General features: G+C 39.2%; 1 protein-coding gene and 1 long non-coding RNA gene across 2 annotated transcripts in view; one reads left to right on the top strand and one right to left on the bottom strand.

Moving 5' to 3' along the window:
* Positions 1–18,262, top strand: part of TNKS (tankyrase) — a 173,388-nt gene that overhangs the window by 130,950 nt on the left and 24,176 nt on the right. The window contains exons 13-18 of the mRNA XM_058669847.1: positions 1,307–1,386; positions 3,896–4,041; positions 6,693–6,858; positions 8,274–8,493; positions 8,811–8,920; positions 17,125–17,313. Of these exons, the coding sequence (XP_058525830.1) occupies positions 1,307–1,386; positions 3,896–4,041; positions 6,693–6,858; positions 8,274–8,493; positions 8,811–8,920; positions 17,125–17,313 (911 nt within the window). The remainder of the gene's footprint in view (positions 1–1,306; positions 1,387–3,895; positions 4,042–6,692; positions 6,859–8,273; positions 8,494–8,810; positions 8,921–17,124; positions 17,314–18,262) is intronic.
* Positions 59–3,221, bottom strand: LOC131481370 (uncharacterized). Its single transcript, XR_009246257.1, has 3 exons — positions 3,161–3,221; positions 1,238–1,378; positions 59–166 (listed from the first exon to the last, which is right to left on the bottom strand). It is a non-coding gene; the product is annotated as an uncharacterized LOC131481370 (long non-coding RNA).

The raw sequence follows: 18,262 nt of genomic DNA, 5'->3' as shown, positions 1-18,262 counted from the left end.
TCTGAAAGCTACTCTCCTGAACAAAGCACTTTGAACTATAAGAACTGAAGTGTTTCTTCTGAAATGTAAAACCTCTTCGTGGCATCGCTTGATTTTCTCACTTGAACAGCGAGCTTTAAAAGGTATCTCTGATCATAGGATAGAGCAATCTTAAATCTGAAACACACTGGAAAGGAAACCAGTTCTCAAGTGACAGAAAATGAAACTCATTCCAAAGACCAGGTTTCATGGAGCTTAATCTTTTCAAATTATATGCGTATGCACTCCTTATAAAAGCAACACCTAATGTCCATGGCCATACTTTGAATGATATAAGTTGCTTTCTTTCAATGTATAATATTTGGAGTAAACAAAATGAATTTTCATTGGCTTATATTGGATTAATCAAAATACCTCAATTTTTAGCTACTAGATTTCTGTTTTTTACAGTTTGACAGTCAGAGTTCCAGAGAGAGGGGCAGGAGTGACGGGAGAGAAATAGACCAAGATCCACTGTACGTTCCCTCCCCTGCTGGCCACAGCAGCCAGGGCTGAGCCAGGCCAAAGCTAGAGCCTTAGCATGTAAGTTTCCCCATGGGTGGCAGGGACCCACATACTTTGGGCATCTTGTGCTGCTTTTCCCAGACATTTAGCAGGGAATTTGATCAGAAGTGGAACAGTCAGGACACAAACATGTGCCATATGGGATGCCAGTATCACAGGTGGCAGCGTTACCCACTCTGCTACACCACCGGTCCCAGCCTCTAGAGTTGACTGCCCATTTGTATTTTATTTAACAGTCTCATACTTTCCAATTACACATTGTAAGTTGCCTTTCCCTGAAATGTGAATTAAACAAGTGTCTATAAATACAGACCGTTTTTAGTTACCAAATATATTTTCTAAGATAATTCTGATTTCAGGAATAATTTTATATTGAAGCTAAAAATTAAAAATCAACAATGGGTTTCTATAACAGAACTGACATAGCTTTGCTGTAGCACTTTTATAAATCAAGGTATCATAAATATATTCTTGATCTTCAGTTTTCAGACTTCCTCACTCAATTTTTTTATTAGAATATTTGAGGAAGTAGTAGTAGGAGCATGAAGGATTTGTGTGTATTGGTACATATTTACATTTGGCTTGAGGAAATATAGATTAAAGGAAGGAAAAACTTCCAATTGGAAAAAAAGATTAAGGACAACTTCATGTTAGAGCTTAGAAATTCCTGATGCCTTAATCTCTTTGCACTCACCAAATAGTCCTCCCTCCTTAATGACTTTGCAGTATCTTAAAAAGTAACAATAAACCTTCTCTTATGCAGAAAGTACACCTGTACGCACATCTGATGTTGACTACAGGCTTCTAGAAGCATCCAAAGCTGGAGACTTGGAAACTGTGAAGGTAAGCGAGTGCTTTTACTGCCTGAGGCCATGCTGTTGGGCTTTGCAGTCCAATCCACTGGCAAGCTTCTAAGTGAAACTCCCCAAATCCGAGCAGTGAAAAGACTGGGCAGAGTAGACCCAAGGACAGAAGGAATCTAACTACCCGGAAGCTCTTCCCATGCTGTGCTTCATTGCCATTGAGCCATCAAAAAGAGAGGTATGCGCACACACACGATTCCAGTGATTTTTCTTCAGATGCCAGGAAGGCTCCTTTATTTTCACTTACATTAATTAAAGTATTAAATATTTTTGGCCACAATCATAAATGTGAATTAGCTCAAGCCCAGGTGCTTGTGGGTAGTGTTGGATGTGGTTCTTGACCTTTCCCCAGAGATTCCGGAATTTGCTCTGGGAAGCATCCTGTGGTCCTGCCATCTGCAATCGCTTCTGTGCAGCTGGAGTTTCCTTTCTGTGAAACTCTGCTTGCCAGGAATGTTTTCACTCTTTATTTGTGATATAGAAACTAGGACTATAGATTTAATTTTTTTCAAATATAAAGTTATATTATTATTCTAAAACAAGATACACTTTTTAAACACATAGACACCTCCCTCTGTAATAATTCATTTAGGTATAACGTTAGCAGGAAGGGATGGCCTTTCACTTTTAGAGAAAGTTGTGATGTAAAATTGGTACTGACAGCTGTATTGCTTTTCACAGACTAAGGTGTGCCACTTCTTATTAAGCCTAACATGATGTTTGGAAGACTACTTTTAGTCTTCTTGTTGAAACGCAGTGGTCGAAAAGCTGAATTGCCTGGAAACTAATTTCATTTGAAAATATTGGCACTTTGGGATCTCTCAGCCCTGCCTGGGGATTGTTGGCTCTCCCTGTGACCCAGACTTTCCCATCATGTTCAAATTTTACAATCTCAAAAGCCGTTGTTTTTACTATTACTATAATGAGCGTTCTTTACCCTAGTCCATTTGCAGTGCTGTAGTAGTATACCACAGACTAGGTGACTTATGAATATTAGAGACATTTCTCCTAGTTCTTGAGGCAGACAAGTTCATGTTCCACGTGCCAGCAGGTACAGTGTGATGAGGGGCTGGTCTGATCCTTCCCAGATGGTACCTCGCTGCTGAAATGGAGGAGGCGAGTACATGGTAGGAAGCGAAGGAGCAGGAAGGGCCAAATGCTGTGGGAAGCCTTTATCGTAAGGACCTCAATCCCAGCTACAGAAGCGCCCTCAAAGCTCTTAGCAGCTTGTTTCTTGATTGTTACAATGAAGAAGAAGTTTCACCAGGAGTTTTGGAAGGACACAGATGTTTAAATGTTTGCATCCCTCCTGAGGATCTGTAGAAATGGAATGGAGGTCTATCAAATTCTTACTGCTTCTACACTGATAACTCAGCAGCCAAATGCTCAGAAACGTCCTGCCGTCCTACTTTGTGGCCAGGAAAATGCCACTCCTCTATTGTTTTCCTTTTCTTCCTTTTATTTTGTTTCTTCTTACCATTGCCCTGAATTTGGGCACTTAAGAAGGCGAGCAGTGATACATTATATAACAAGAAGATCAAGAAATTAAGAATCAGCAAAATAAGCTTGAAGTCTTTGATATTGTTTCCCTTACCTGCTGCTCAAATGCATATCACTGAACTTCCCTGGTCATTACCTTATTTAATTATCAAAAGGAAATAGTGATCATCTTTATAGATAAGTTTCCTGCTGGAAGAATATGATGTTCTTCATAAACTGTAAATTGGTGTTTAGAAAGTATTATTATAATTCACCTGTTACCAGCAGTGATACAGCTTGGCATTCCTTATTTGACTTCCTACTGTTTTGTAAACAGAGTTGAGCTTATAATTTAGGTTGGATAGACATGGTAGCCTCAAAGAGTCAAAGGTGATAGATTTGGAGAGTAACTCAAGGAAGCTGGAAGTAAAGACCATAAATTCGAGTGTAATTAAAATCAGCTTGACTTGCGAGTTAAACTTTAAAAGTGATACAAAGCACTGTTCACTGTATGGCTGTGTTGTATTGTCCTCTGCGTTGCTGCAATAGGTCAAAGGACCCAGTAAATGATCCAAGCCGAAAAACTTTTTTCCCAGAACGTTTTTGCTTGTCTGATTCATGGAAAGGCCAGAACTGTTCTCTAGTCAGCCTGAGTTGATCTCATGAGAACAAAGTGTGGCTAAAAGCATGCTATGTAAACACATGTGCCATGAGTAGAAGCCCCAGGAGAAAAGACTTAGAAAGCTGAAAACACAAGGCATCATGTGCCTTTCTTGGTCGGGGGTGGGTTTTTCTGTTTGACCATGATTTTAGGCAGGAAGTGTTGGGAAAGATTAAATTACTTGATACACAATGCTTGTGATCACTGTAAATCCAACCACAGTGCTAAATTTTAAACATTATTGGTATTATCTGATTGTTGGAAAGAATCATCAGAAAATTGTAAGATATATAATTTAAGAGTAAAACATCTGAATGTTAATTTTTTTGTTTTTGTGTAACGAAAAAAGCAACTTTGCAGCCCTCAAAATGTGAATTGCCGAGACCTAGAGGGCCGGCACTCCACGCCGTTACACTTTGCAGCAGGCTATAACCGCGTGTCCGTCGTGGAATACCTGCTACACCATGGTGCAGATGTCCATGCCAAGGACAAAGGGTACGTACGTGCCATGCTTCAGCTCTCCATGTCTTGCAAAAACTTGCTTTTCTAATGCCTTTGAGTCTTTTTTTGTTTGTTTCAAACTAATTAAAATATTATAAACATGTACAGTATGGAAAGTGGAAATTTCCTGTCAGCCCACCTACTGGAAATATACATTAAATTTAAATTTGTAACTAATGCAGATATTTCAGTAGCATAAATGAGTATGTAATAAATGAGTAAGTAATAAATGAATGTGCAATACTGGGATGCTGGTGATGGTGATGGTTTTAATTTTTTCAAAAATGATTTTATATATTTGAAAGAGTTACAGAGAGAGGGAGAGACAGAAAGAGAGATATTCCATCCAATTGGTTTGTTGCCAAAATGGCCACAATGGCTGGGTCTGGGATAAGTGGGAGCCAAGAGCCTGGAGTTCTATCCAGGTTTCCCAAATGGTTCGCCGGGGCCAACCCTTGAGCCATTTTCCCCGTCTTCCAGATACATTAGGGATTTGAAAGTAGAGCAGCCAGGGCTCTAACCTGTGCTGCCGTATGGAATGCTAGTATTGCAGGCAGCAGCTTAGCTTGCTGTGCCTCACACCCAGTCCCAGTGGTGGCAGTGTTTAGCACAAAACAGTGATACCATTCCCTGTAGTCCTATAGTCGGCTTTGTGGTTTCTCTTTTCACCAAGTGCTTTATCATTTATTACCCCATGGTTCATCATTCATATAATCTTGTTAATGCCTATTTGTAGTATTTTATTTTAATATTTAGAATGTTTTATTTAGTTTGTAATTCAGTGCTTATCCCTTTGAGGTTTGTTTTATCTTTTTTTTTTTTTTGCTACTAAATCTATATGATATCCTCCAAAAAGAAGCCACCCATTCCAAAGCTAAGCAGTATCACTGAAATATAATTTTATTTTTGTTAATTCCAGTATTCTGTATTTTTATATTAGTTGTCTAAATTATTTGAATTTATTTAGATAAAGCTGCCATGGAAGCTAGTTAGAAATGTAAAAAGGGGTTTTAGCTAAGTGATTTCCATATTCTGAGTTTATTTTATATCTTTTTTTTAAGACTTATTTATTTTTATTAGAAAGGCAGATATACAGAGAGTAGGAGAGACAGAGAGGAAGATCTTCTGTCCCATGGTTCTCTCCCCAAGCAGCCGCAATGGCTGGAGCTGAGCCAATCCGAAGCCAGGAGCCAGGAGCTCTTCCGGGTTCCTACACAGGTGCAGGGTCCCTAAGCATTGAGCTGTCCTCAATTGCTTTCACAGACCACAGGCAGGGAGCTGGATGGGAAGCAGGGCCACTGGGATTAGAACTGGCACTCACATGGGGTCCCAGCACATTCTAGGCGAAGATTTTAACCGCTAAGCTATCGCGCCAGGCCCCAATTTTATATCATCTTAAAACCAGCCAGCACCTTTCTGTGTAACTGCATAGCAGAGTGAATTAAACTGCACACTTTAAACTTCAGTTATAGATTATGTATGTGCTCATTTTTTTAGTGATAAATCAGACATGAATATTCACTAGTCATATCACTAATTTGTTCAGATTTGTAGTGCATTGGAGAGCAAAAAATATTTGTTTCTGTCACTTATTTTCAATTTATTACATTTCATGGAAAGCATTTTTTACAAAGAATGCAAAAACCGTCAAACAAAAGGACACTTGACACCTGTTTTTACCATGTCTTAAATGTAGCTTGAACTTACCTTTTTGATAGAAGTGTCTGTGTTTTTAGAATGCCAGTTTGCCTTCTAATCAGAATTTACACTCTTTATAGCTTGCTAATACAAGTGGCATCAATGAGATTTTCTTTTCTGAGAAGAATTTGTAATTGCCATCATTGTTTTCCTTTCTGAGTACATTTGACTCACTTGGATCACCATTTTTCATTGCTTGGCACCTCGATTTACCTGGTGCACAGAAACTACCAGATTAAAAGAAGAGGTAGATCTAGGGCCCAGCACAGTAGCCTAGTGGCTAAGGTCCCCACGTTGCATCCACTAGTATCCCATACGGGCCCTGGATTGTGTCCCAGCTGTCCCACTTCCCGTTTAGCTCCCTGCCTGTGGCTTTGGAAAGCAGTTGAGGGTGGTCCAAAGCCTTGAGCCCCTGCACTCCTGTGGGAGACCAGAAGAAGCTCCTGGCTCCTGGCTCCTGGCTCCTGGCTCCTGGCTTCGGATCAGCTCAGTTCTGGCTGTTGGGGCCACTTGGGGAGTGAACCAGTGGATGAAAGATCTTTCTTTCCTTCTCTGTAAATTTCCCTTTCTAATACCAAAAAAAAAAAAAAAAAAAAATTTTTTTTTTCTTTTAACGGCAGGTCTGGCCTATAAATTGCATTGTATATTGTATCAGTTTAAATTTTTGTTACTAAAAATACAGCTGGAAGAAAATCTGGGAGGAAATAAAATCCGATTGCTGACTAGTTGACTACTTCTCCTGAAGTTACTCTACTTACCAAGGTGGAAATCTGAATTTGTAGTTATTTACAAGTAGATGGCTATGGCTGAAAGACCAGATGGGAATTACTTCTTTTTGAATGGGTGTTTAATATAGTCAGTACCATAGAAACATTTATTATTTTTATTACAGAAAAAAAAAGTTTACTCTGATATTTGTTTTGTGACTTTAATTTTCTTTTGTTTAGTGGCTTGGTGCCTCTTCATAATGCCTGTTCATATGGACACTATGAGGTAGCTGAGCTTTTAGTAAGGCATGGGGCTTCTGTGAATGTGGCGGACCTATGGAAATTTACCCCTCTTCATGAAGCAGCAGCTAAAGGAAAATATGAAATCTGCAAGCTCCTTTTAAAAGTATGTAGTTTACATAAAATTATACAATATCATCTAATTCTGTGTGCTTTTCGGTTATTACTTAAAATTGAGCTGGAGTAACTTGTAAGTAAATATTATAGAGACTTGAACATTCTGTTTTGGAGGCATGGTTAAGTATGATATTGTGAGCCTTATACATAGCTTTAGGCGTACCTGAATGCCTTTCTGAACTGATTATTTTTTGGAACGGGAGCTGGACCCATTTGCATGGCTTATCTCAATACCTCATTAAAATCGGAAGAAATCGGGGAACAAGAAGTTTTTCAGTCACGTTGATTTTTTTCTTCTTAATGGCTATTTTATTATTAATTCATTTCTCATCATGAAATATTATTTAAACATTTATCTTAAGAAATTATGTTATTTCCAGGTTCTTACTAGAGTATAAGGTAGTTTCTAAATGAAGTTGTCCATACAGGTTTTTGAGATATATGTAAGAGTGTAGAAGCTTAGAGTCATGTGAGAGAAACAAAGATTTTGTTTTTTGCCTTTTTTTTTATTCTTGAAAGTTAGGAATATAAAAAAATGACCTCACGCTCTGGTTTTTACCCTTTGTTTTCTTCTTGAGCTAGAGAAAAAAAATTTTTTTTGGCCAGCTGTAAGTAAAATTCTGCACCTTTTTCTGGGCTCAAACACATATCCTTAACAGTTTTACAAAAACAATTTGATCTCATGTTTATTGTCACTGGTTGCTGATAAATAGCTTCTAGATGATTTTGAATCTTGTCTACCCTGCTTTACTCCTAATTTTCAGAGTGGGTCAAAAGCAGTCTTTATGAGGTCCATAATAAAAATTCTTGACTTGTATCTATCTTATTTACATGTTTTTTTAAATCAAGCTAACTTTTAATTCATTATACCTAGTTTTGTGATAAATACTAAGACTTAAAATGAAAGCATAAAAAATATTACCACACCTTTTTCTTCTCCTTTTTACGATAGCCACTCCATATCCTTTTGTAATTTAAACCTGGTCAAAATTAGCATCCTGACCCTTCTTGAAAGGACGAAAGCTTTCCAAGGACAACTTGAGTCTGAGAAAGAATATATTATGTGAAGGGTGAAGGTGTCCACATCCCTCCCCCATTTCATTATCACCATGACTACTCAAGTTCTGATGAAATAATAGAGGCCTGATGGAATGTATTGGCAAGTAGGGAGAATCTGTGAAATTTAGAAGAAATTACCTCCTCCCCCCCCCGCCACAAATGCTTATGTAAATGTTAGGCTCCTCAAATGAGTAGAGCTAGAGTAAGTTAAATAAAGTAAATACACACACACACACACACACACACACACACACACACACACACACACTTATACCTAACTACTCATCTGCCAGCAGAAAGACATTATCTGAGATGCAAACTCCATTTGGTTTTTCTTCTCTGTAGCACGGAGCAGATCCAACTAAAAAGAACAGAGATGGAAACACACCCTTAGATTTGGTAAAAGAAGGAGACACGGATATTCAGGACTTGCTAAGAGGGGATGCTGCCCTACTGGATGCTGCCAAGAAGGGCTGCCTGGCCAGAGTGCAGAAGCTCTGCACGCCAGAGAACATCAACTGCAGAGACACCCAGGGCAGAAATTCTACTCCCTTGCACCTGGCAGGTAAGTGTCACTGGGGCCTTCAAGTATCATTGTCCTTTCTTAGAGCTAAAGCAATTCATGAAAATATTAAAAACAAACAAGCAAAGAGCAACAACCAAAAAACAATGCTGAGGATAACATAGGGGACCACATAGTAACATGCTTTTGATTGACCTAATTTCATATAATTTCTTATTATGAAGGCTCTCAGTTATCTGAGCATAGTGTTAGATTTTGAAGCAAAAAGTGCTCAGCTGTTTTGATTCCTATTATTTGTCACGTGTGTGTGTGTGTTTTCTCCCTCTAATCTGACATGTTTATCTTTTTCACTCTAATAGCAGGCTACAATAACCTGGAAGTAGCTGAATATCTTCTAGAACATGGAGCAGATGTTAATGCCCAAGATAAGGGTGGTTTAATCCCTCTTCATAATGCAGCATCTTATGGGGTAAGCATGCTAAAGTTAAAGTCTAGAATATTTCTCTTACTACTCCCTTTATTACCACATTAAATATATGCAGTAAGTAGATCAAGCTCTAGCCAGCAACTTAATCTGTCTGAATTTTAATCTCATATATAAAGCTTTGTTTTGCCTTCCCCATTAAGCTTAACTGTCTTTTAGCAAATCATGATTCCTTTCATAACTTTGATCTCTCCATGTTATCTTGTACAATAATAGCTGTGTAATAGGTGTTCTGTTCATAATTATGGACATAATATATTTCAGTTCTACCTGAAGTAGATGTTATAAACCAACAGAGCCAGAAGCCGTGAAAATTAAGGCTTATGTCTATCAGCAATCTTCAAAATATTCAAATAACTTGGTTGAAGAAATGATGTATATAGTTCATAGAGTTCAGCTGACTAGCTAAAAGCCCACCATGGAAATCCCAAGGTATCCTGCCCAACACAGAGACTCTCATCAGCATCTATAAGAGCAAAAGGAGTGTTTTCTTGCTGTATCTTGCAGCCATTTGGCAGAACGGACTTGTCTAGAAATAACCAAGGCTTACTCAGGGCTATTGACTCACTCCTTACTCAGGGCTATTGACTCATGTGCTTGTGTGCCTTCATCTCCAGAGTTTGCCTTCTATTCTATTCACAGTGAGAATATCTTCATAGTTTCTTGTCCATTCCTCAGAAACTAGTACTCCTACTTCAGGAAAATAGCAGATCTGAGTGGGAATACCCTTAAGGAAAACAAACCAACATAGTTTTGACTAGGACAGACAGGAAATAAAATAATGAAAGTTATCACATTTCATAAATGTATTATTGGTACTAAAATCTTTTTGAGAAGACACAATTTCCTATCCAGAGATGATTCAATTTTAAAAGTGTTAGAAATTCCCTTTGAAAATTTTCCTTTGCATGTATTCTCACTTTCACTGAACAAGTATTTCTACAGAAGAGCTGGCATGGTAACTATTTGCTGCAAACTACACTCTAAGAGGTCTTTGAGAAATTTGTGGAAGGAGCCAGCATTGTGGCACAGCACGTTGAGCTGTCATTTGACATGCCAAAGTTTCATAAGAGTACCAATTCATGTCCCAGGTGCTCCACTTCCTATCCACTTGCCTGCTATACAGCAAAAGGTGGCCCAAGTACACGGGTGTGCTTTCTCTGAGAGTCGGCTCGAGTTCTACGCTGCTGCTAGCTTCAGCCTGGCCAACACTTGCCCTTGTACAGGGTCAGTTGGGGGATGAACCAGATTGAATTGATCAGACTCTCCCTTTCTTCCTTTCTCTGTGTAACTTCCACTTTCAGATTTAAAAACAAAGCAAAACTTTGGAAGTTCGTGGAATATGAAAACTCTACATGGATTTCTGAATTTTTTTGCGCCACAAAAAACTCATCTTTCCATTTTTCATGATATTTATTTATGAAGTACTTTTGTATATTTTATATGTAAGTCATTTACTCTTCAGTTATAATTAAAATCATGCATCATTTGGAAACTAATTTTTAATACTTAACATGAACTATCTCCATATTGGGGAAATAGGGACCCTTTCTTTTATGCAAAAGGCATTTTGATATCTATTAACATAAGTTGTGGGCCATATAAAATAATCAGCTTAAAAATTAACCTGCTGTAGACTTCCTGAATTTCAGGTCTTGCCTGCGGTTGTCTTGGCAGTCAGACCGTATGATTTTGCAGGTCACATAAGCCAGTGGGCAGGACATTCTCCACACTTGCCAGACTATATTCTACTAATTCCCTTCACTAAGCTTCGGTCAAGAGCTTATACAATTTTGATAGGATCATTGGAGCTTAAATCACTCTTATGTTGTCTGTGAGCCACCAGGGAGAAAGTAATGACCTCATCTAACAAAACTCAGATTGTACTAGCAGCCTGGTTAGACTGAAGCTGATCATCCCATATATTATAGATGTAGGGACATGCTAGTCCGTCAGTCATCTCCTTTCACAAGCTGTAAGCTGTCCCCTAGGATAAGGTAAGACTAAGTTATTAAGTAATTCCCACTCTACTGATGGGAAAAGGACTGAGATGTTACCTGTTCCTCATTTGTGTCTGGATAATTCATATAAAGGGAATACAATTCGCAGTGGTTCCTTGCTGTGGCCGACATCTAACACAGCGTGCACGGCAAGCCTGGCTGGTGGTGTTCTCTGGAGACTGTCTTGGCGTTGGCTGAGGAGCAGTGTAGTGCATTCCAGCTCCTCTCCAGTAACCCGCTGTCCTGTCCTGATGCTCACTTCACCATTGCCCCTGCTCCTGCCCTTGTTTCCCAGCTCCAAGGGAGGAGAAATGACCAACGTCTTTTTCACCTTCTCTCTTTATGTTATCCTGTTGGCTATCTGATCCACCCTATTGTAAGCAAAGATAACTTACCAAAGTGAAAAGGAACTGCAGATTCTCCAGGCTCTCTGAAGAGCGTTTTTTGTTTGTTTGTTTGGTTGGTTGGTTTTTCTTTTTACTTTTTTTTTTTAATTATTATTGGAAAGCCAGATATACAGAGAGGAGGAGAGACAGAGAGGAAGATCTTCCATCCGATGTTTCACTCCCCAAGTGAGCCGCAAAGGCCGGTGCGCGCCGATCCAAAGCCGGGAACCAGGAACCTCTTCCTGGTCTCCCACGCGGGTGCAGGGTCCCAAAGCCTTGGGCCGTCCTCAACTGCTTTCCCAGGCCACAAGCAGGGAGCTGGATGGGAAGTGGAGCTGCTGGGATTAGAACCGGCGCCCATATGGGATCCTGGGGCGTTCAAGGCAAGGACTTTAGCCGCTAGGCCACACCACTGGGCCCTGAAGAGTGTTTGATAAAGGTTCCAACTCAGTCCATCTTGTTCTGAAGAATGCAAATGCGCTACATAGTGTGTTTATAGTAGATATTTTTACCTCATTGGCTTAATATATTAATTAAATTTCTAAGTTTAAAGCGCAGATATCCAGCTTAATAATTACCCTGTTTGGGTAGCTTATTGCCCTATTATTTCCATTGCTATATGTTCCTGGGTGCGTCCTCACTTTATGAATCTCGCCTGCCTTTCTGATTCTTAATTGGTAGGGAGGTCATCCTCCCCAAGAATCTTGGCTCTCCAGCATAATCGTATTTCATGCCATTTGTAAACCTGTGCCCATATCAAAGCAGGGTTTCTCTCAATTTTGGTCATTTGACTTAAACTGAGGACTAATGTTCGCAGTCCTGCATGAAAGTTTAAAAAGCTACTTTGTATTCCTTTAATTTGGGCCCAAAAGACAGATATAACTGTTGTGTACAAGGGGAATAAATAATTGTGTTTTTATTATCCACAGATGTATGAACTTGTGTATCTTTCCTGTGTTCCTTTTTGTTCTTGCTACATACATACCTCAGCTAGATGTTTTAATGACATTGGAGGGCTCTAATCCACACTTAGTCGTGTGGCCAAATAGTGCATATTTCATGCTTGTCCTAAAATAATAGTTTTGAAGAATATATATAATTTTTTTGTAGCAGTTTATCTTTCTGTACTAGAAATAAAGCAATTTGCAGAGCAGTTTTAAGTATCGTGTTACCAAATGATTTCTACGTAAATGCCTTTGCTCATGCCCATTTTTATCTTGTCAGGAAAGTTTTTCTTGTATTTTAGTCCAGCAAGATCTTGCATGTATCTGGGGTAAGATGGGAAGGCCTGAACTTGGGATCTGAGCACCTGGAAGATAATCTTAGCTCTTGTGCTCAGTAAGCCTGTGATGTTCAATTGCCGACTTTCTCACTAGAGAAAGTTGGATGCTGAGAACTTTTTTCAGGGCTGTTATAATGATGAAAGAAGACCATGCATGTGGAAGAGGGACCCTCTAACCTAAAGCAGTACAAAAATGCAGTGTAATCCCGTTTATGGGTAACTCATTTGCCGCAATTAGAACAAGAGCTGTGTGTCACTGTTGTATCTCACAGCCTTAGGAGTAATTTGTATACGTAATCAGCTCAGAATCACTATTAAATTACCATGAGTTAATTGACTAGAGTAGACATAAAATACGTAGAAACAGGAGAGGGATCATTGTAGCTGGTTAAGCCAAAGCTTGTGACATCCACATCCCCTATAGGAGTGCCAGGTGGAGTTGTAGCTGCCCTGCTTTTCATTCGGTGTCCTGCTGATGTGTGCTGAGTTTATGGCTCGAGTGCTCGGGCTCCCGTCACACTGGAATACCCTACAGATGTTCCTGACACTCAGCCTTGCCTAGCCGAGACAGGGCTGTTGCAGACATTTGGGAAGTTTATCAGTGGGTGAGAGATCTCTCTGTCTCTCCCATCCTCACTCTGCCTTTCCAGTAATTGAAAGTAGTAATAATGTACCTGAGAAGCTTTAAAAAGCTCTCTGCTTATATTTATTGGGAATTTTTATGACTATTTACTATTTTTCATCTAAAGCATATCAGTCTCCTTTATTCAAACCTTTCTCAATGTCAAAACCACTTGCTGCCTTAACTTTTGCAAATAGAGAAAGAAGCTCAGGTATAGATTGCAAGTTTCATGAGAATTTACATTAATGTAATACGCCTTGTTCTCCTTAGTGTTCTTTATAGTACAGTGCCTTGTATTATTTTTTAATGTATTGTTACACCAAAAGGGCTGTTTATTTTCTCTTCCATAAATGTAAAGTACTGATATGTACTTATGAGCACAAAGTATGCAATTTTATTTTCTCATAAGAATAAATCATTGGGCCAATTAGTTTTCTCTCACCTCTTTTTTCTTTCCCGTTGTCTTCTCTAAAATGTATCTTCTGGGAATTTCATGACATCATTGCAGTAAAAAGCCTCTGTACAATTAAATGGCTTTCACCAGAGCCCAAGGACATTTGTCTTCTCCTTATTTCCCACCTTTCTAGATTTAAGTTACAGCCTTAGAGCCTTCCTAATATTTCCTTGTATTCGTCATCTAAGGTTAGACTCTGAAGCTATATTAAATTGTCTCTTTCCCCTGGAAATATTCCACCAACCTTCAGGTTCTTTTCGAAACCTACCAGTTCAGACTATTGCTTCTGCAGATTTAATAGAGTAGCTGAAGAGCTAGCATTGTGATAAAGCAAGTTAAGTCTCTGCCTGCATCCTGGGATCCCATTATGATATCTGTTCATGTCCCAACTGCTCCACTTCCAATGCAGCTCCCTGCTAATGCACCTGGGAATCCAGGGGAAGATGTCCCCAGTACTTAGACCTCCACACTACCTGGAGACCCAAAAGAAGCTGTAGGCTCCTGGTTCAGCTTGCCCTGGCTATTGCACCCAGTTAGGAAGTAAAACAGCCAACAGATAAGCCCTGTCTTCCATGTCTCCCTCTCCTCTCTCTGTAACTCTGCCTTTTGAATAAAAAATACATCTGATTTAAAAAAAGAAAAAGCTGAACTGTGTCTTATTGATTGCATTTGTCAGCCTTAAGTTTAGTTGTATCTTTTCCTACTGGTTTAGGTTTTTAAAAGAATTAAACATCTTGAGAATTGTGGTTTTTGCCTACTTGGGTAATCATATACCTCCTCTTGTCCGTTGTTCTTTCAGATGTTTGTCAGCAAATTTAACCAATGTAAAATTGGTTTCTTTAAGTATAAACTGTAATTCAGCTGTAATAAACTGTAACTCAGTCGTGCATACGAGATATACAATTCATTTTATACACACACACATCCAAAATTGCATCATTTCCCCGGCATTATCTAATTTTAAAAGGCTATAAAGATTAGTATACCAAATTATATTGTTCTTCCAGTAAACATGGGAGTAGAATAAAATTAGTCATCAAAAGTGGTTTAATTGGGCCCAGAGGCGGCGTGGCCTAGCAGCTAAAGTCCTCGCCTTGAAAGCCCCAGGATCCCATATGGGCGCCGGTTCTAATCCCGGCAGCTCCACTTCCCATCCAGCTCCCTGCTTGTGGCCTGGGAGGGCAGTCGAGGATGGCTCAAAGCTTTGGGACCCTGCACCCGTGTGGGAGACCCGGAAGAAGTTCCTGGTTCCCGGCTTTGGATCGGTGCAGCACCGGCCGTTGTGCTCACTTGGGGAGTGAAACATCGGACAGAAGATCTCCCTCTCTGTCTCTCCTCCTCTCTGTATATCTGATTTTGTAATAAAAATAAATAAATCTTAAAAAAATGTGGTTTAATTAGTGTATAACCCCACTGGAGAGAAACTTGAGATTAGTCCATGCATTTGGGCTAACTGAACAAATTTTTTTCCCAAAAAAATATAAGCTTTAAATAAGGGGTTTGTTAGATTTTGATAGTGTCACATATGGTACTTTTGTTTTCACGTTTTATTTTAGAAGACCTGATGACAGTTTAACTATAGAATCAATTTTATAGATTCTCCTTAATCCCAACCAATCACCGAAACTGGCCTGTTCTCGGAAGTCTCACCTAAGTATGTGGCTTTTTGTTTTGGTTTTTGTTTTCTAACTTTATGTCATCAGAACAAATGTGGAAACTGTTCTTAGGAGTTTACTCATCTGAGCCATAGCATATGCTAGAAATGTATTTTTAACCAACAGTGCGCCTCTTGAGTTCATTGCCAGTAATGACCAGGGTATACTAAAAAATGTATCCATAAGAAACACAATTATGCCATTCATACAAAATTAAAGAATATTGAGTTTGAATGAGAGCTCAAGAATTTGCTAATGGTACCTACCATGTGTAAATGTGTTGATAAACACATAAGCTGCTTTTCAGTATTTGTTCTATAGAGCCTCATTGTTGAATCAGTGTTACCCATGCAGAGTCAGTTATCTTGACTTTATGTTGTAGGACTTTGGGAAAGGAGCCGAGAACTATCGCTGTGTGGAGCTCTCATCACGAGAAACAGTTTGGCTTTGCATCTTTTTCTGGATTGGCTTTCATCATTCTGCACCTTTACAGTTCTTCTACAGTTATTTCCCATTTGCCCCCTCTTAGGACTGTGCTTTCTCTTTTTCTAAAATATGCTCTCAAGGCTTTATCCTGTATTCCCTTTCTTAGTGAGCTCGTTTATCAAGTAGTGACAACTATTAATTTAATATTCCATTTTATAGTCTCCCTAGAGTTCCTCTTCAGAATGCCAGGCCCTTGGTAGACACTCAGCACATGTTTGATTGGTAACTGAGTGGGGCAGGGAGAATAAGCAGGTGAAGAAGTGATGCTCAGCTATGTGTACTCCAGCCTTTGCTGGCAGGCTGTTTGTAGAGCATCATTGTTTTACTGTTTTACTTCTGAATCTACCTCCCTCAAGTGAGCCTCATTTAAAGTTTCATTCTCACTTTACTTTTGCCACTAGCTTTCTGCTAATGGTTCCACCTTTGTTTTTTCATTTTCTGGGCACTGACCCCAGTCCCACCCCCAATGTAGTCATCATCTTTTACTTTCATTTTTTCTTTCTTTACATGGAGTGAATTTGTCTAACCCTAATTTTGTGTTCCTTTCAAAATGTCTTAAATTTAGCCTTCTGTAACTGACAGTTCTGAGTCTCATCACCTCATGCCAAAGGTATTAGTGTGTCTTCTGCTAACATTTCCTGCACCCGTAAATCATTTTGCACACAACAGACTAATTTTTGTAAAATGTTTTGTTAGTTACTTTCCTGGAAGCTGAAGGGAAAAAAAAAGTTGAAAGTCTTTGAGACAAGTGTTTGAGTAAATAGATCAGATTGCAGTGAAAGCAATGAGAAAAGCAGTGAGTACACGCTGGATTTTGAAAAGTTCGACAGATTTGATTTAGATAGATGATCTAGGGTCAAGTACTAGTTCATTTTATATACAATAAGTTTTAAAGTCTGTGGAAAATGTGTGGATTTTGAAAATTTTACACCAAAACAAACATAAACATATCTCTTAGTTCCATTTGTCCATGAACTTTGTAGAGTGCACTGATGGTTGTTTTTGAGGTAAATCCTAGTATGTCAGGAGGCTGAAATTTTTAAGCCCGTGAATAATTGCAAGATAAAAGAATGATCGTGGAATTCAGTTTATAGAGGAGGCAAGAATAAAGTCCACTGTACAGGTAGAGGAATGAAATGATCTTTTTCCCCCAGAAGAAGCTTGAATTACAGATGGGACTGCAGTCACTTACACAACATGTATATATGTGAGGTAAACGTGTAGAGAGCATAACATGTGAAGAACATGTGCACACCATGTAGCCTTCCCAGGGATTTCACTGTTTGCCTCCTTTTGTTCTTCAGCATGTCGACATAGCAGCGTTACTGATCAAATACAACACATGTGTAAATGCAACAGATAAGTGGGCATTTACTCCTCTTCATGAAGCAGCCCAGAAAGGAAGGACACAGTTATGTGCCCTGCTTCTAGCACATGGTGCCGATCCCACTATGAAGAACCAAGAAGGTCAAACGCCTTTAGATTTGGCAACAGTAAGTTTTCAATTTAAATATTCAGTATTGTTCATTACACTATTAGAGAATTTAATTCTAGGGCTTAGAAAGTTTACCATTTGTAAACTTTTTCTGCTTAGAAGGAAAAGAGATTTCTTTCTGAAATGTTTTTCAAGTTCACACTACTAAAATTAAGGGGCTGGTCTTTGACCTAGTGTTTAAACTTGGTTGGGACACATTTATCTCAGATTGGAGTCCTAGGTTTGCTCCTGATTCCAGGTTCCTGTGAAAGTGCATCCTGGGAGGCTTGCCACTCCGGAAGGACACCTGAATCAGGCTCCCAGCCCCTGGCTTCAGCCTGGCCCAGCCCAGCTGTTGGGCTTTAGGGGAGTGAACTGGTGAACAAGAGCTCTTCTTGGCTGTCTCTGTGTGTCTGTCCGTCCCCCAGATAAATTTTTCTAATGTGACTAAAAATGTTTAAAATAAATATAATTTAAAACCATTAAGACAAAGTAAATAGTAAGCAACTTAATTTTGATACCATACTGTATTTTAATGGAAACATGAATCATAGGAAAATACATTTTAGAATATATCCTCACAAGAGGATACTGAGTCAAATTCAGTAAAGTATCTTGCACTTTCTGTGGATCCAGGGGTTTTTTTGTTTTGTTTTGGTTGGTTTTTGTTTATGTTTTTGTCTTTTGAGAGCGGTTTTTTTGATTGTAGGACAGTTGATGTTCATAGTAATTTATGTAAGTCTGCGAGATAGTCACAGAAGAATTAAGTTAGCAGTGTGTTGTTGCTGTGAAGAAGACATCGGGTTATTTAAAACTAGAGTGAATGTCTGACATAGTGATTGTGACGGTGATTGAGCCCCCTACCAGAGTGCCTGGATTCAAGTGCCAGCTCGGCTTCTCATTCCGCGCTCATGCTTCTGTGCATCAGGAGCTAGCCGGTGAGGCCCTAAGAGATGGGTTCCTGCCTG

This window comes from Ochotona princeps, chromosome 11, assembly GCF_030435755.1.
Source record: "Ochotona princeps isolate mOchPri1 chromosome 11, mOchPri1.hap1, whole genome shotgun sequence".
Taxonomy (NCBI): Eukaryota; Metazoa; Chordata; class Mammalia; order Lagomorpha; family Ochotonidae; genus Ochotona; species Ochotona princeps.
This window is presented reverse-complemented; position numbering and strand designations above follow the sequence as displayed.